Source organism: Lonchura striata, chromosome 5 (genome assembly GCF_046129695.1).
Source record: "Lonchura striata isolate bLonStr1 chromosome 5, bLonStr1.mat, whole genome shotgun sequence".
NCBI lineage: Eukaryota > Metazoa > Chordata > Aves > Passeriformes > Estrildidae > Lonchura > Lonchura striata.
Genome location: NC_134607.1, coordinates 44,354,133 through 44,374,113, shown reverse-complemented (window position 1 = coordinate 44,374,113; position 19,981 = coordinate 44,354,133). Strand labels below are relative to the sequence as shown.

At 35.3% G+C, this 19,981-nt stretch overlaps 1 protein-coding gene across 1 annotated transcript in view; it reads right to left on the bottom strand.

The window, feature by feature from the left end:
• Window positions 1-5,286: 5,286 nt before the first annotated feature.
• RAP1B (RAP1B, member of RAS oncogene family) overlaps window positions 5,287-19,981 on the bottom strand; it is a 30,021-nt gene continuing 15,326 nt past the window's right edge. Inside the window, exons 2-8 of the mRNA XM_021544280.3 lie at window positions 16,326-16,410; window positions 14,882-14,950; window positions 12,121-12,177; window positions 10,887-11,027; window positions 8,853-8,996; window positions 6,975-7,090; window positions 5,287-5,526 (exon numbers count right to left, since the gene is read on the bottom strand). Coding sequence (XP_021399955.1) covers window positions 7,004-7,090; window positions 8,853-8,996; window positions 10,887-11,027; window positions 12,121-12,177; window positions 14,882-14,950; window positions 16,326-16,382 — 555 coding nt within the window. The 5' untranslated portion in view covers window positions 16,383-16,410 and the 3' untranslated portion in view covers window positions 5,287-5,526; window positions 6,975-7,003. The remainder of the gene's footprint in view (window positions 5,527-6,974; window positions 7,091-8,852; window positions 8,997-10,886; window positions 11,028-12,120; window positions 12,178-14,881; window positions 14,951-16,325; window positions 16,411-19,981) is intronic.

Here is a 19,981-nt window from a genome sequence, read left to right as displayed (position 1 = left end):
TAGTATATTCTGAACTTTAAACAAGTAAACTAACTCAAAACTCCAATTACCCTTTACAAAATACACTTTAAGACTGCTCATAAATTAAATAAATTTTCTTAATGCCCTGCTAAGCTGCATATATACAATCTGCATATCCAAAATCGTGAATTACCAAAAGCAAGAGCTCAACAAAATTCAAGTGCAATGTGTGACAGCAGCACAACTTCACTCAATACAAAGAAAACTGAAAACTACACTATACCTTGCCTTTATGTAAGAGAAACAAAAAAGTACATGTTTTAGCCCATCTTTTCTTAGCTGAAACCCATTCCTGGAAGTATTTTTCCTGGAAGTAAATTTTAATTTTTTCATTTAAATACATGGAAACTTTTTAAAAACCAATCTCAAGAATTTAAGTAAAGCGTTCATGTATTGCTTAGTATTTAAATACATATTGACTCTCAAAATGTTTGCTCAGGTTCTTACCAAACAAATTGATTCTCATGCTCTTTCTATTGAGGCAACTTAGCTAAAAACATTTTTTTATTAAACAGGAAAAAGAAAGAGACAAATTTGTAGCTCATTTTATTTGTGTCTGAAAATCATGACAGTACTGCCAAGGGTCTTTGTTGCTATTGGGTGCATTACAAGCAGTAAACCCAGCTGATGAGAGCTAGGATTTCATACGTAGAGGATTTTTTTTGTATGCAGTATGGGAGTGAAGATACCAAGTCCTCCCTACTAGATTTGGAAGGTTAAAATGCCATATAGTATGAAAAGTTAAAGTATACCAACAAAAGAAGGAACTGTAACATCCACTAGGATTTCACTCAGTATTCAAGACTACAGAAATGGCCCACGCCTCCAAGTTCATGGTAAGCAAAAGACATTACATGAATTAATTAGAAATTACAATGATTCTCAGGTGAAGTTCACCCCAGTCACAACTTCAAAGAAAAAAAATCCTGGTAGTAGTAAACTTTCTTAAAACAATGAAGCTGTAGCACTTGTTGTTTGGCAGAACTAGGATCTCTTGAGACAGGAGTACAGTGGAAGTGCAAAGATATTCTCTTCTCCATTCACAAATCTCTCGCTAAAGAACAACTGTTTGAAAACATGAAGTCACTCTCTGCTTTATGACTCAAACTTCTGAAAATAAATGGTTTTGGAGGTTATTTAAAACAAACAAACAACCCCCCCAAAAACCCTAAACACAGAAAACACAGCAAAATCCACATTTATATGTTGTTTGAAGCCCAGATATTGAAATACTGTGAACAAAATCAAGACTACAAAACAACTTTGCTTGTCTTTCAGTTCAAGACTCAGAATGTAAAGTTTTCCACAAATATAAGTATAATTCCAGACACTTTATAAAATGGAAAATATAGATGAGGTTTTAAAAATCTTCAAGCTGCTAAATAAGCTTTTGGGAAAAAAAAAAGCTTAACATGCTTGAGATTCAGAAAACCTAACTTAATAACTCTGGTACTAATGCTACCTTAGAAAACAACTTGCAACTGCATTTTGTTATATACTTAATCAACTTTTTATTTGTCTTTATCCTCCTCCCCACACACAGGCAAAATAAATGCAATAAATTGAAATGTAGCCTAATGCTGTTGGGACAGCAGTATAAAATTGAACAAAAAGTTTTTTGTCTACCCTTGGCTGCATAATCAGATTACAATTGAAAAAGTGCTACATAGCTGTACATAGACTACTTCTGACCATTCACATCCAGTATAACTTTCTACTGCTGATACGCCTGTCTAGAGCTGGTACAGTATTGTGGCCAAATGACTTCCCAGCTAAGCTATTTTCAAAACTGGCTAAGATTAGAAAACTTGGAAAAAAAATTCATGACGTTTAATTCATCCAGTTTGTTGACACCATTTTAAAAGCAGAAAAATTCTCATCTTTACTGTTGACCCATAAGAAAACAGCAATTTTACTTTGTAATTGTAATTATTACTTTGTAATTGTAATCCCAATTTCAAACTCCTGCCAGCTTTCATTTCTACTATCACAGAATCAATACATCTTATGAAAAACCTAGTATCTAACTCCACAATACTTTTTTAGAATTTAAGTCTCTTATGTAGGAGAACAGTAGTAGTTTGAGCTTACACTTATTTGGACATCTGAAAACATCTTGCAGTCTCAAAATAGTCTTCTAAGTTGGGCAAGTAACATTCATTTCACAGACTAATTTGAGGATGAAAAAGGGCACTAGGATAAGGTAAGATATAAGAGAAATTTATATTGCAAGGCAAGAGTCCTAATATGATGAGTGCAATTCATATTTCTTGTATTTCAGTATTTCTGGACACAAATAATACTTTTCCCATAGAAGGCTCAGACTTTAAATACTGACATTTATCAGCTTCAGATTAGAGAGGAAATAAAGCATTGTGCACGGTAAGCATAAGATAACTTTACAAGCAGTTACACGTGTATTTAACACTGAATTTGCAAAAATGCCTGCATTAGTTCTCAAAATGTTAGTTATACATGTTTTAATCTAAAGCTTTAGGAGAAGTTTCTGTACAGGCAATTCAAGTGTGAACTTCTTAAGCATTGGTACATAATGGAATTATCTTGAAGATATGTAAAAGTTTGTTCAAAAATCTCAGCAGACAGGATTCTTTTCTACAATTGGTAACTGCTTACATAGTTCCAATTCCCATGGGGAACTGGGTGCTCACTTCCACAGTGGGAACAGCTTCTTACGCCACAATTATTTAGACATCAAGAGAATTTCAATGTGTTTTTCTTTACACTTCATCATTTCATTAGTAACATTTCGTCAAGCATCTTCCCTCTAACAACTGGGACACTGCTCCCTTGAAGCTTGCCTAAATTTTCAAGAATACTGGGGTTCAGGTGTTACACTGGGCTACAGTGTGCTGGCTTTACACATCTGACATAAGTCCTAAATAGGGGACGGGGGAATGTATTTCCCTTCTTTAGCACAATCTTTAGATGTTAAAGCCTAGAGATTCTAAAAATTTTACTTCCTTAAGGGTTTGTTCCAACTGAATACCTCTAATGCTGAAGAACAGAACCACCAAGAATGTTTTAGTACAGAGCTTTTCAGGATAAAGCCTGATCTTCCCTATCTGGATACCAAGACCAGACCATGGCCCCTTCTATGATGTTCTCAAAAGAATTTTCTCTTACTCCCACCCCATGTCATCTGTACAGCTGCCTGGAAAAGAAACACATTAAAAAGACCAATATAAGGACAGCCAGGACATAAAAGTGTTATAAGCCCTGAATAAGCAGAGGTTGGAAATGAAGGGAAGAAAAATTCTGCTTAGCTCACTAAAGAAGGTAGGTACCCAATAAAAAAAGAACTAGGGCATCTAGTGCTCCAGTCTCCTTTACTCTCGGGACCAAGCAGGATGGGGATTATAACATTTTAAGATTTCTAATGATAAATGAAAAGGAATTTCAGTCTTAAATCTGTCTCTGCACAGTAGAAGTATATTACCTACATTAAACAATGGTGATGACTGATGAAACTACCAGCAGGAAGGATCAGTCGGGCTTCTCAATTCACTTGGGCAACATAAAATATCTCAATGCTTACCAATATTAGCTAACCTAATCTGATTGAATTTGCAGGAATGAATTAGAACAAGGTCTCTGATAATTCTGTGTCAGAGAAACAGGAGGCACTAAGGATTTGGGCGTGACATCAATTTCCAGCAGCACAGCCAAGCTTAGGAAATCATCTACAGTCCACGCATTCCACTTCTCAGTCCAACACTATTAATAGGTATTTCAAGTTGGCAAAATTCTACACCCCATACTGCAAGAATGCTCTTCTGCAGATTTCCTTAAAACCAAACAAATAAGGTTCAGTTCATGCAGATATCATGCAGAAAAATCATTCTGTCTGCCAAGATAATTTTTTTTTTTTTTTGCTGGACCAAGTAAATGTTAACAATTAATTCTCCCTGGAAATAAGGAAAATAACAGCCAATGTATTTTCAAGTTTCCAAAACAGCCACTGATAGTGTAACCTTTGAAGAGAGGTATTTTTCTGTTAGATGTGTCCTTTTGTTAGAGCTTGGCATATTCCAAGTCCAGAAATAAATTGTATTTCATTCAGTCAGAACTTCATTCATACTAACACATGGGATACTATTAGAAAAAATATCTATGGCATGTATTTGTCAGAAAACAAAGACATAGGGGCTCCTCTTCATCCTAAGATGTATGAGTCTATACTGTGCAAGAGATTTAAAAATCAGTATTTACTAGCACTACTAAAACACAAAACATTCAAGTAGTATAACTGTAATGCAAGCCCTTGCATGGCAATCCAAATTTATTGAACTACTGATGCTAAGTCATACAAAATTGCACCACTTTAATTAAGGCTTTTAGTTTACATTTGGCCACCTCAAAGCAGTTGTAACATTAGGTTGGTCAACTTAAATACTGTGGCTCCCTGTTGGATATACACACAATCTTTACACCCAAACGTTAATGCATACAAAGCAACAAGGCATTGTTAAATAAATCAGCAAAAGTTAATTACTGCAACTTAGGCCCTGTGACCAATTACACATGATTAAAATTACTTCCCACATTCACATCCACAGTACTCTTCCACCATTTAACATCTCAACCAAAACGTTACACATGTAAAACAATCACTAACAGGCAAAAGTACTAAACCTGTATATTTGGTATTGCAAATACACTTATGCATGAGCAAGCAAGGGAATTCACAGTGAGAATCTACAGCTGCAGAAGCCCAAAAATGATTTACAAAAAATTGTTAAATCATTAAAAAATTGTTTTAAAATATACACTTCTTGTTGTAGACCCCCACTGTACACACAACTATAAACATTGTTCCCTATGTAAACAAGGAAAAGGAAACATACAATAAAAGGTTGAAAAGTCTGGACATTTCCTTCCCAACAGATATTAAAGGCCATGTCTTTAGTCAGACATTATACTGAAAGGACTCTTAAAGACTAGGTCACTGTCTCCACAGGTTTTTCCTAAAATTAAAAAACTATATAGCCGTTGTGTTAATCAAAGCGCTTTTGTACAATACGATGATGATGATGATCCTGTATTTCTTTAAAAAAGTTACAATAAGCTACAAATACCGATGAAGCAAAGTTATCTGGAGTAGTCTATATAGGAGCTCTTTGGACTTTCTTTTATTATGCTAAAATAGTGGTGCTTTTAGGATTTACATTATTGTACTCTCCAATAGAAAGTGGGGATTGTTGAAGTATACAGTACACAGTTTTCATACATGTACAACATTGGTGGATGAACAATGTCTCTTATCAGTAATACTGGATTGTAGGCTCTGGTTTTACCAGTTGCATACACAGAATATTTAGAAGTAAAAATCTCTCATGACACTGGAAAGTGATAGAATGTGCAAACTGATGTAGCTTTCATCCATTTCTTAAAGGGTACCACCACAGGAAAGTCCATTTAAGATGTTGGTAGGTTTAATAAAGTTGGAATGCTGGCACTGTTGAATTGGGCAACAGTTCTTCAGACCTGTAACAACAAAACAAGGATTAGCATTAGTAACAACTATTTGTCCTTGTTCTTTACTTAAAACAGCTACAGCAGGAACTAGCATAGTTCATAACAAACAGAAAACAACCTTAACACTTCTCTAATCATACACTTCCTATCGTACACATACAAATAACAGACTATCTCAATTACTAAATTACTATCTTAACTGGATTAGGATACATAGAGGAATCCAGGCTGCACTGTGGAAGTAATACTTGATTGATGGAACTAGTTTTGCTTACCACATGACAGTTCCCATGGCTTTACAAATAAACAAAAATTGAAGGATCAAAGCTCTTGAATCAAAAGTCCTGTTAAAGAAACGGAGCAACCATTTCTGCCACCCTCAGTTAATGCTTTGGGAACCATTTCAGTTTTACTTTTAAGTGATCTAAGTTGTTCAAACTGAGGAGGTTTTAATATACCAAAAAAGAGTTACATATAGCACTACCTGGTTATTAACAAAAGCCTAGAAAGATTTCTGACAGTGAGATGTCCTACTAGGATCCTTCAGTACATTCAATAGGTCTATTGGATGACAAAATAACAGATCACAGCACTGAAGTAACTGCAGCACTACATGGTCAGTAACACTGAAGGAAAGGGAGGTACCAGCCAACTTTGATGATTTCAGGTCAATCGAGACAGACCTCTGCTCATACTAAGGCTTGGAGATGGAAGAGAAAAAACAACCTGCCCACAAACCTCCCCAAAAATTTGCAGAAAAAAAATCCATGCCTCCTGATTAACTTCTGGAAAGGCTTGCTTAAAGAGCAAGCTAGAGCTTGCTTTATCCTACAGCACCATTCTTTTTGCACATATTAAGTCATGTAGAAATTTAGCAAACTGCAAACAAGAAATTGATCTAGTAACCATCAGCTTCAGGTGAAATATTTGGAGAGTTACAATGACCACTTCACCTTTCTCATCCAAATATACTAATTATAATTTGGTCTCCAAAATATCCACAGAGTCTCAAGAAAGGAAGCTAAATTCCTATGACATCATACAAGCATATGCAGGAGTTCAAAGCAGAAAGAGACACCGGCATACAAACTACAATATTATACTTTGTGCATTCCAGATAACTGAGCTCTTGTGGTGGATTTTATCAGGTTTAAAAGAGAAAACTGTTTTCCAAAAGCTTTGAAGTATCAGAGGAAACACTTTTAATTTGAGCTCTAGCAAAACCTTAAAGCTTGAGAAAAAGCCTCCCAGACTAGTGTGAACAGTGTATCTTGCACATATTTGTAGTTCTGACTTTGAAATGTCAAAAGACCGACCATTAAACATTTCCATGATCATGTAAATCAATAATTTTCAATGCTGTTCTGCATCAACAGCTACCAGAGCTGTTTATGGTTTAGTTGTTGTTTTGTTTATTTTCAATAGGCATAAAGCACAGAAAAATTTAAAGTGTTTACCTGGCTCAGAGCTACAGTACAGCTATTCATTAAAGTAGCTGACATGATGACTTTTTGCGTGCTTTTCCAGGCACCGGAGTTTTTCTGTTAATTTGTCGCACAAGGTCATAAAAGATCTGAAAAGACAGACATCAGTTGATTATGGTTATTAGAAGACTTTTCTTATAACCTTCATCCTTGAAGTTTCACACATAAGGCACTCACATACTCAAGAACCATTGATGATACCTAGTTACCACAAAGCTATAAATTGTATACTTAGTTAATAACTGGGTTTTTTTTGTTTTCTTGCTAAAGATAATCATCTGCCAAAGGTTCTACAATTTCAAGGAAGCAAACTAGAAAGGAATCTATAACCCACTATATCTATTATAGCTATTTAATTTCTGGGTCAAACTCATCTGAACTTATATGAAAAATGCCACAGTGATCAACTCTCTGTAGTATTACTTTGCAGTTTAGCAGTGAGGTCAAGAAACAGCTCACAGCTTTCTTCTAACTCAAATCACTCTTAGGATATTCTTTTAAATAAAATTCTAGTGAGTTTTAACTACACATTTTTCATGGTAACTCACATATACTACATATTCATTAATTGTCTCTTGTATTTGAATGAGATCATGCTTTTCCAGATACTTAAAAAATACTGAAGTCTAAAGAAATAATTCCACCTCTCTAGACCTACAGCATGAAAGAAGCATAAAATTTCCTAGAGAAGTAGCATAATATGGGACTCTCACATAAATTGAGTCTCCTAGAATTCTAACTAGAACATGATTTTTTTGAAAGGCTGATATAAAACAAATCAACATACAATGTTTCAACAGTATCTGTTTCATTCATAATTGACATTGCTCCAATTACTTCTGCATCTCATAAACTAAGGAAGCCCTCATGCTAAAGGCATCCTGGCACCTTCCTAAGTGCTGGCTGCAAAGCAGCAAATATTCCAAAAAGGGCTTATAGTATTTGCTGGAAGTTCTAGTTTATTCAATGTATGACTTTTATACAGTTACATTGATTAATTCAAATTTTTAAAAATGCCAGTGGCTTCCAGAAATTCCCACCTAATGAAACACACATTACTTATTTTTACAATCAGCTGTGTTAAAACCACCATAGTGTTTTGATTACTTGCAAGTCTAGCACAGAGGCCCTTTCAACTTGACTGATGCTGCCAACAATGTTTTCCACATGACCTACTGAACTGCAGGATTTATCATAAAATTCAAGCTGTTCCAGAAATGTAAATACTAACACAGCTTCTTTTTCTATTTTTTTTTTTATCTTTCTTTATGCTGGCACCCCCCACTGGATAAAAAGCCATGCATTATGGCAAATCCCCAAAATGCATGCATTTGATTAATTGTCTAGCTTCTGTTAAATAAACAAGCAGATATATAGTAGAGAGGCTTTTACATCCCTTTTACTTTACAGAGCAGCTAATTTTAACAAAACATTTATTAGTTTTTGTACTTACCATCTCAAACAGTGTTAACACCAAGTAACTTAAATCAAGTAGTTTTAGTGACTTAACTCTCGTAAAGGTCTTTAAAAAATGAATTCTAGCACTATAATCTCAACTGATAGAGATTGTAGCAACTAAGGAATGGAACATGAGAGAAATATTTACCCTAAATTATTACAAAGATAATTCAAAAATTAAAGTAATTACACTAAAATCAATGTAATTTGAAAAAAAATTCCATGTCAAAGCTAAATACATCCTTTAACATAAACATCTCACAACAGCAGGGTACAGTTTTGTCCACTGTAGTGAATATCATTCATGATTTTTAGTTTTTCCTTGACAAAGAGTAAAACGGTTATCAGGACAGTCTCCTGATACCTCTCCCCACCACAGGTAAAATGCCTTACCTCGTTAACATTTATCTTTGATTTTGCAGAAGACTCTAAGAATGCACAGTTATTCCATTGCCTTGCTAGGTTCTGACCTTGTTCCTTTCCCACAACTCTTTCATCTTCCAAGTCACACTTATTGCCAACCAAAATCATAGGCACCTAAAATACAATTCAATGCCAGCAAAGAAACAATTAAAATTTTATAGTGGCACAGTGTAAATGCATACCTAAAAGCCATCTGATTCCTTAGAAGATCCTGATTTTTAGAATAATCAAGCTCTGGTAAAACTGAAGCTTAAGTTTAACAGCTGTGTGATATTTCAATCTTCAAATGAATGTGACTGCATTTTGGGAGGGCAGTAGCAGAGATGGTTTGAGGATTCAGTACACTGCCAATTGAGCAAATTTCATGGGTTTTTTTTAGAGAACTTAATGAGATTTCATTTTAGATGTTTGAGGCATCAAGAAGTCTACTGAAGAATTTACCAAATTATTCTTACAAATTCCAAAAACCTGGAAACAGTGTCCTGTCCTGGATAGCATGATGAAGGATGATAAAGCTCCTTTCACCATTCCTCTACTCGCAGCATATCACACTGCTCTTATTTGCAAGCTACAGTACACAGAGAACAGGAACATGCTACATTACCAGCATTCCCAACTATAGAAAATGCTGAATTGACCTTTGTAGCAAGAAAACGTCATCATCTATTTTTTCCCTTCTTCCTTTCTTTTACTAATTTAAGGACATAACTGAAGTCCTCACAGATTCAAGTGTTCAAAAAAGGCTTACAATATTTTGACCACTAAGAAAGCAAGTCATGCCTAAGCTTTGGCATAACTTTTTCTGTGAATTCTGATGCAAACTGAAGTTGCAACATGAAGCTTATTATCTTATTCCTGATACCATGGAATGCCTTTCAGGACTGAGGGGTGCCTTCTAAAAAAATACAATTCCAAGGAAATACCTCCAAAATTATACTAATCAGCATAAATAACCCACAAAGTAATATTTTAAATATCATTACATTTATCTTGATTTCACTGTACAAAACTAATTTAATGCTAAACAAGGTTATAATGTGGTAGGTTGTGGATGGGAAAGGTCCACACAACTTAAATATTAACCTTCTGAGATACATTTATGGTAATGGGCAATCAATTGCTTCAGGAAGATATCTGCTGAACATAGGCAAGACCTGCAAGAGCTTATGGTCAAGTAAGTGCAAAATGGTTTGTATTAAAAAAATCTTAACTCACTTCCCTGAAACTGAAATTATTAATATATTCTGTGTCTGCTGACAGCAGAAGCATATGCAGATACATGCAGTAAGGAATGCAACAAAGTTATCAAACACAGTTTAAATTATACAATCATGCTTAAAAACTGTTCATTGCTTATTTTTTTCTTCAAGAAGGTAGTTTTTCTGCCCGAAGGCTACAAGTTACAAGGTGTTTCTGTTAAAAACACTTATTGCTTTTTTCACATTTGAAATACTTATTTACCTTTATTAGGGGACCAAGCATTCACTTCCTCTAACTGCTCTAAGGTTCTTTTCATAATTGATAAAATATAATGTTTTAGCCTCACTTTATAGCTTTAATAATGCTAAGAGATGCATAATAGAAATTGTGTGGAAATAGACTGACCAAACTTAGTTGCAAGCAGACAAAATATAAAAGCTACATAACATGCAAATACAACTTAAAATTTTATGTTTTTAAAATACCATAAGCAGTAGGGATATTGAGCAGAAAACTTCACTCATAGTAATTAAGGCAACAATAGTTGTTTTAGAAATGTTTGCTGCAGTCTAATAAATAAAGTTATAACCAGTTTCAATTAAGGTGTTCTAAAGAAAGATTAAACAATTCTCCATATAACACATGGTAAGTTACACTTCTCCAGTTTACCTTAAGAGCTGCATTTCTGTACTATGCATCTACTGGTTCATACATCTTAATTTAAAACTTGGAGACTACCTGACCACAGCACACTGCAACACGCTAATGAAAACTTTAAGTATTAAAAGCTTTTAGAGATCTTACATCATCAGTGTCTTTGACTCGAAGAATCTGTTCTCTTAGATCCTGTAAATCATTAAATGTGGACTGAGCTGTGATGGAATATACTAATGCAAAACCTTGTCCATTTTTCATGTATAGATCTCTCATCGCTGTAAACTGTTCCTGTAATTACAAAAAAGATACAGATGTTGCATTCAATTTGCATTTTACTTGCACAAACTGCTATAACTTTAGGTCTAGTTTAGAGAAACTAGAGGAATTTCACTGGAGAGAAGTACAGTAGAAGGTACACTGTCATCTGTAGATTACAGAAGCTAAATTACTCCTGAATCTCTCCTAACACACTAAAATTTTCTCCATATCCTGATAGTTCCCTAAAATGGATTATAAAGTGAATGCATCCCTTTTCACAACCTATTTTGTAGTTTGGGAAATTTTCTTATGTTAAAGTCTACATTAATTTTCAAGGAGATGGACTAGAAGATAGAGAAACTCAAAAGACTTGCCACATTTCCATAACTTCAGTGCCAACTATGATATTGCATACAAAGACTTGCTGGTGTACTTTTACCAGTACAACTGTAGAATGACATGTGCTTCTTTCTCATTGGTGATTTGGCTACCTGGTGCCTGAGCAATCATTCCCTGTCCCTTACTGTATGTCAGATGAAAAATGCAATTTAATGCTAGAAAACAGCCACTTCATCTTACTGTATATTAACAGAGTATTAATCTAACAGGGAATTTAAATCAGTTATTATTGTACCAGATTATTGCCACATTTCAGAGAACACATGTTAAACTCCAAGAATCTTAAACTCACTGGAATCAATAAAGGAAATTACTGGTTTCAGTAATTTTCAAACTAGTCAGAGAAAAACCTGACCAGTATGCAAAGGGTCAGCATAACCCTTGTGCTTTGAGCTCCTATAAGCTGACAGAAGCAATACTATTTTTATCCCAATGTCACAGTACATCTCACACACAAAAGAAAAAGGACATCAGAAGAAAGCACGTAGTCTCTACAGCAAGAGAAATCAAACCTCAGTGGCCAGTGGGTCCTAATTTTTTTCTGGGCAACAAACATAAAACAAGAGCACAATTTCTTTTTACATGCTATATTTCTTTCCCCTGTTACAGAATAAAAGCTCATGGGAAGCTTGCAATTCATTTTCTGCTGCAATACTCAAGTTTTTGTTTTTGTTTTTTTAAATACACTGTAAATCCGTATTTAGCAAAGTTGATTTTTACATACCGTTCCTGCAGTATCTAAGATTTCAAGCATACACTGTTGTGCATCTACTTCAACTTGCTGTCAAGAGAGAAAGATGCGGTTATAATTTTTCCCCTTGCAACTCTCCCCTCCAAAGACATCAGAAGTTGTGTGATTTTTTTTTTTATAAGTAAATTCATAATGCATAAAGCAACATAATGGCTTAAAAAGATTGTATGGATATACACTTTGAAAACAGCAGGAAAAAGCATTTCAAAGAGCCCCAGTGACATTTTCAAATGCAGTGTCAGCAGCCAGCTACCACTTTGCAAAGTGATTAGGGATTTTTGATTATTTAAAAGGAGGCTGCTAAATTTGTAATGATGGTTATCAGCAACTAGCACAACTAATTTCCACTTGTTTCAGGAATCATCACAGATTGAAAGAAAAGTACAAGTGAAAGCCAGAAAACTGGATTGGCATATTAAGGCTCATATAATAGTAATTCGTATCTACAAGAGAGTAGTTGTACACAGCAAACAATTAAACAGCCAGCACCAAAAGTGGAGTCCCCAAAACAAGCCTTTAGAAACTCCAATTAGAAAACTGATCCAGCTTAAAGAAGTTGGCAAAGAATGGAAGGTTTGAGCAGACAGAACAATTTTTGTTTTCATTCCAGAGTTCCTCTATCTATTGGACATACCTCAAAGAAATGGCCCTGAGGGCAGCAAAAGACATGGAAGTGCCCTCAACCTTCTTCAAGCAGACTACCCACATTTTAGTTTTTTTTTTTTTTCTTTCAAGCTATTGGAAAACTTCCCTTGTTTCCATTTGCATGGAAAATTCCTAGTTAACAGATTACCTCTTCTCCATTTATATCACTAGTTTAATTTGCACCTGTTCTTCTGTAACTAGATTTGAGCTGGGGACAGGGAACAGGAGTATTTCCCATCCTCTCACACCTCCCACCATCTCCTATGGATAGTGATTCCTTAAAAATAATCACTATTTTAACAGGTATTGTTGTTGAAGTTATTCTGCTAATTAGGCAGCATTTATTCACTTTATGAAGAAACCCTTGGGGAGTAAAACAAGGCATAAAGTTTCAAGACCTCAAGCTCAATTATTTAGTCATATCCTCTCAACTTTAAATATTACAAAATTACATTTAACATAAACAGCATAGAATTTCAACTGCCAAACCAATATATTTTGAATGCAAGAAGCAAGTTAGAATTGTAATTAACAGTGAGAAGGTGAAAATGACTACATGAAGTGTTGTCCAGCCTTTAGTAAGACTTCAACAATCTGGCTAATTTGAAAAGAAGGATACCCAGGATTATTACTAGTTATTTCAAGAACAAGCCTGAAAGGAGTATTATAAATCTTTATTAGCAACAATGACAAAAATACGTAGTGAGCAAACAGCAAAATTTCTTAGGACAGCATTACTTTTTTAGGCTCTACGGTAACAGTCTTTGGAAAAATTCACCCAGTAAACATCATGATTCTGCTATGACCTAAAGAAGGTAAATATGTAACAAAGGAAACACTTTAGATCAGCCTGTGAATGTTTTTTGGAGTCATTTACTGGGCCTGATCCAGCAATATCCTGCACCAAACACTGAGATATGGTCAAAAATTCCTGCTTCTCTAATACAGAAAAAGTGTCAACATAGAATTTGGTTCTGCTATTGTGTCTTTAATAAGAGTTCTAGCTTTGGCTGGAAGGCCCCATACTTAAGACAGACTTGGGTTTTTCCAACATACAGTTTACATAAGGTCAAAGAAAAAAATTATTAAATTGTTATTTTGTTCTCACTAATTCATCTTCTGTTCAGAAAATATTCTGGTGACTGTAGGCTGCAACAGTTCTTAATGCACCACTTTTGTTCCAATACAAATGTAGCTCGGTGCTAAAGAGGAGGCATTGCAGTTTGCCCATTCTCAGCTAGGGTTTGTGCATCTTGCCTGCCTTGTATGGACACCATCATTTTTGTGGTCAAATGATGAACATCAGGGTATTAATGCATATGAAAAGTAATTCAGCAAAAAAAGACAGATTAAGAAACTGACAGCCAAAAACTTATCTCTTGCACCAGTTAATGGTAGCAGTTTGGATATAAATTATCTTTGTCTGGAATCTTAATTGTGGTCTCAGGTGAAACTGAAGAGTAAGCAATATGGAGATGCAAGATGATGCAAGCAGAATCAGACCTTTCAGCCTGTCATGCTGAAGACAGAGAGAAACTAACAGGCCACTTGCTGTAAATGCTGTAAATTTATGACAGGTTTGTGTCAACTCATTAATAAAACAACAACCAAAATAATGGAAGCATATCTAGCAATCATTTGAATTGTTATCAGTACAGTATGATAAATGCCTCTAGTGCTCTAAGGGTGTGAAGTTGTTTTTAGCTACTTTTCTAGTAGCAAAGCAACGTAGTACCTCCAAGTCCACATCTACCTAAAATACTAACACACAAACTAATAATAATTATTATAAAATTGAAAAGTGGCAATTTTTAAAGCTTTTTTTTTTTGCAATCCATGTTTTCAACTCTGACAATGAAATAACCATTTTTTTCTGACTTGCCAGGAAGATACTATGCTTAAACGTTAAAAAGTTAGTCTTGAATTATTTCTTTTAAGCAAAGTTTAGGAGAACATTTGTATTTCAAACTTGTTACCTGGTTTAATATGGCATTACGACGCATACCCATTTTCAAGCAGTGACTCACATATTTGACAATATGCATTACAGCTTTAAGTGTATAACACTAGACACATCTTTTGTATATACCTTTCTGTAGGAGTCTTCTATCGTAGGATCGTATTTTTCAACAAATATTCCTTGAACAAACTGTACAGTCTGCAACAAAAAAGTTCTTGTAAGATTCTCTTGTATAGGGATGTTTTATAAACATTGTACACAAATCACTGTTCTAGGCATATACTCTGTTATCCATAACATTTTTTAACATTTTTGTAACAAACAGTTGTCATAACTATCATTTTAAGAAACAACAGAAAGTTAGATGTGTATGCCTATTTAACTGTTAGATGAAGCAATATGAAGTTCCTTTATCCACCAGCACATGGAGGGTAAGAATTAAAGCATGCGTTGATTTAAGGTTTGCCTAACTCTTAGAATCAGTATTAGTTTCTAGTTGACCAGGATACAATACAGCTGCACAGCTTTTACATTTGTATTTAGAATTACTTCATCTTCTGCTACTTATCTGCCAGCACAGGATTAGTCAAAAAAAAAACTGCCAGCTTTTACTAGTCTTAACTACACTCAGTAGGCTGTTCCTGTATACCTAGAATGAAGGACGTTTTTAGCACAAGTCAAATGGAACTTAAGACTCAATGGCCAAGTCAGAGCAGGCACATTCAAATCCAGAAATGCTGCAGTGAGATAAAGAATTCAGAGGTGAATGAAAATGTTATTTCACAATCTATCATGATTTGTCATTTAAGTTTTTCTTTATGAACTGCTGTGTAAGAGAATACTTCTGACTCAAGGGAGTGCGGAAGCTCTGGAGCTGGAGGTGCACAATTAAACAGAAAGATGCAAAGTTCTTAGGTGGGCTGAGAACATCATATTTTGCAAACTTTTTAAATTCTAGTCTAGATCAGACTAAAACATTCTGTAATTGTTTAACTGTAAATAAAAGAGCTCATGCATTTTAATCATCTACCTGCCACAGCTATATACCTACTCTTACAGAAAGGATGCCGAACACACAATAAGCTTCCCACCAACATGCAAATCTGTGTTTCTACCTGCATAAAAATATTAGTGCTAAAGACACTCCTATCAAACACTAAGCAAACAGCATCCTGAATACCGTTCTAGAGACAGGACTTAGTGGGGCAACCTAGTTGACATCTTTTGAGAGATTCACAAAGGAGCTTGATTTCCCATAGACTGGTAGGTGGTTTATCTGTCAAAGCCAGACACCCCCATAGTGCTGTAGCTCTACACCTCACTGCATGAGACTGATCAAGCACTATCAACCAAACCCACACAAAACCAGCAGCATTTGAGAATGCACCAATGGATGCAGACGTAGCCAGTAAAGTATCTAGCTACTAGCCATGATGTCTTATTGGGCGTTACTAACACTTACATGTATTTGTGCACAGTTACATAAAGAAATACAGTTCAGTAGAGAGTGTATTAGAGAAAAAAAAATACATTAAGCCTAAAAAAACCCATACTTGAACTGCCTCATACTTACCAGTGCAGACTTTCCAACACCTCCAGAACCAAGAACCACTAGCTTGTATTCACGCATGATGCAAGAGATAAATCACCCTCAATACCTAAAACACATAAAACACCAGTCTGATTAAAACTTGACCTATATGCAGGAAGTACAATAATGACACCACAATCCATTTAACTAAGCATGATTTGATAAAAATTCCTTAGTCAACTTCTTTAATACAGCAGGTATTTTCTAACTACCAACTCTTAATGCAGCTACAATAAAATGCTGCAAATCATCAGATAGAGTATTTGCTCTACCTCATTACTGGTTATTCCATAAATATCAAATAAACTCTACTATACTAAAGCTAACAGTTACTATTCATAAGAAACAATTAGCCAAGAGGAGGTAGCATAAATTTTATCATTCTGAAACACTTGAGCACTAAACAAGGAAGCACAGAGACTTTTACAAGAAAATTAAGCAACAAACAGTTCTTAAAAAGAACAGCAGGATCCCAGAAATAATTTTTTAAAAAAATCCCTTCCCTAGTCTGAAAAGTGCTTAATGTTCCACTAGATCTATTATGACTTATTTAATGAGTAAGTGGTAGCAACCAAAAGAGTATTTTGAGACTATACCTCTTCTACAAGCTAGATCTGCTTCACTAGCTGATGTGGCTACCAACAACAAACTATAAGATCTGCTTATTCATCTTTGTTGGAAGCTGACCGATAAACCAAAACAATGCCGCAGATTTTGAGATGTATCTTTGGGTCATACCACTCAAAAACTCACACCACCTCTTGCAGTCTGGATGACAACTGAGCTAGCAGGACTGTTACTGCTTTCCCAAGGAAGGTTTCAGTTCCTTTCCTGCAGGGACTCTAGCACTTATGAGATTGAGTTACCCATTTTCTCCCCTCTCCACCCCCAAAGAAAGATGAAACCCTCCCCAACTAATGAATACTCTACAGGCCAGGGAAAAGGGAAAGTGCAAGGATACAACTCAGGTGCTTGTAAAAGGTAAGCAGGGAGGAAAGTAAGGTAAGAAACATCCTTCTCATCAGCAGTAATTTGACAGCATCTGTGAAATCTCTGAAACACCATCTGTTAGGTGTTGAGCACAAAATGCTAAAATGATTTATACAGAAATTAAACCACCATGGTAGAGTCCTGCCTTAACCATCACTGATTAAATCTACCAATTGTCAGAAGACAGAGAAATCAAGAGACCAGGTCCTGTATCTTCTTGCAAATGCATAATCTTTCAATTATCTAAACTGTCCCTCACAAAAGGAACACGAGTAAAGAGTCTTAAGGAAATAATTGACCTGATGTCCAGCAAAAGAGATGTCTCCTCAGGCTTCCATTACCAATACATTTTGAGACTCTTTGGTGATTTTCACACCTAATAGGACATCTTTTCACTCCTGACTTAAACTCTCTCTTTGTACAGAATTTTTTGCAAACACAGACAATGTCAACCATTCACACCACAAGTTTCATCTATTTTGCACCACTGTAAATGCTGTTAGATCCACAAATCTGTAAATTGTCCAGTCTTTCCATAAACAGGATTGTTTCCAACTATCCTTAAAGGCACCTCTCAAACTCATAACAAGCCTGTAACTATATTATTGTCATTTATTGAAAATAAACATTCAGTTATTGTTTTATTTTTGTAAGGGTATCACTAGAATGATGAATACATAGCGGGTGTAGTGTGAATCCCAGTACAGTAATCTGAGTGAACCGCAGCAATTTCATTGTCTTTAAAAGAAAAGTTTAAAATGAATTTTTCAGTCCTCAGGCTGAAGTTAGCAACTAAATATGAAGATATCAATAATGAAGGCTGACAGTAGTTTAAAAGTAACAGAACTTCAGCAGCAGGCACCACATATCTGTTTTAAGTTATTTCTGACTTTTTCTTACTTGATGATCTACAATTCCAAATCCTGAAGTAAACAAACTTTGTTTTAGTGAGAGACTGCCAATTTCATTTTTAGCTCCGAAACAACAATTCAGGAATTCAATGCAAACTGAAGCATCTTTCAGCATCCAGATTTGAAAGTTCAACCCTAAATATCCAATCACTGTACAACATTCTGTAGCTGATTTTCCTACTTTAAGTTGTGGCACACAAAGCATATATATATATATATATATATATATATATATATATATATATATATATACACAGTATTACAGCTTGGTTAGGCAATCTTCTCAATCAATGAACACCTAAGTAAAAATCTTTTTAAGATCTTTGAAGACAAAGCCATGCTGCAGTATAGGTTAAACATTTTTCTGACCTTCCCTCCAAACTCGGGTGAGGGAGAATACAAGTACTAACTTCTTTCACCAGGACAATTTTTTGTCATTTGTACAGTTACTCTTTAACTCACCAAGAGCACAGAGTAATGTTTAATATATGCACACACCCATACAGCGTTGAGGTAGCCTGGCATCCCTGCACTGATGTTAACTGGCCATTACACCTTGGAACGGAGCACAAACTACTGTATCCTCTAAAATAGTTTAAGAAAGCTAACCTGGACATCCCTAGCAGAGCAGGCAGCAGAAGCACCTACTTCCTGCTTATAGTCTGCTGCCACTTACACTACCACCCCACTACTTTTGAGCAACAGTACCGATGTCACTTGACCTTTCTCTTACTGTTCTCTAACAGAAAAGAAAACCTCAAATCCTAGCTAAAAGAACTCTCTTAAGAAAATTTTCCTGCTTGCAAGTCTTTGCCTCCTCATCCAGAAAACCACTGATCACGTAGAATACTGCAGTCTGCCACGCTATTTGACACTGTTAAAGCCTAGCACATGCTTATTCATTGACCACTATGCCTGATGGCTGCAAGCATGCCCCAGACTCAGCTTCAGCTTGATCCTTCCTGAACTTGACTTTCCAGTGATTCCCAGCTAATCTAATCTAGATCAAACCAATTTTTCCAAATCAGATCTTGTAAAAACTGCTGGCATCCTAAATCTCAATCATGCTCATACTTTATTTTTCAGTTGATACAATGATTGACTCTGGAAAGAATAATGTATCCAGATTCATCTAGTGCCAACATGATTTCCTTTTGACTCATTAATAACAGATGAGTGAGGGAAAAAGCAGAAGACAAGTCTAAAAGAGGAGGTTTAAGCCATAAAACACCGTGTCTGGCTGGCATTTGTAGAATAAGTTAGGATCAAGTCCAACAACAGTATCTGTCTGTAGTCCCCAGATCCCTTTGGGGATACAAAATGAGTATACTTGAACAGGCACAACAGAAATAAAGATAATAAGATATGGGAACAACAGATAAGCAAGACATCCTCACATTTATTTGATCCTTGAGACATAGCTACCTAACCACCCAATAATTACATACAATTAAGTTTAAACTTATTCCTAGCAAATATAACAAGTAACTTGTTTGAATCCCCCTCTTAATTTAATGGGAGTTATTTCAAGGGGGAAATTTTGCTTTAAAGGCTGTCTACCTAGGTGACTAATCTGCAAGAAAGGAGAGTAATGCCAACTTCCCTTTGCTTTTTCATTTTTCCATTCCCCTACCTTTAGAAAGGAAAATACTGTCAACTATAGCCTCTATGCAAACGGTAAAGTGCAAGAAGATAAGATGCATGTTAAAAAAAAGACCTTCTTTTTCATTTAGTTGG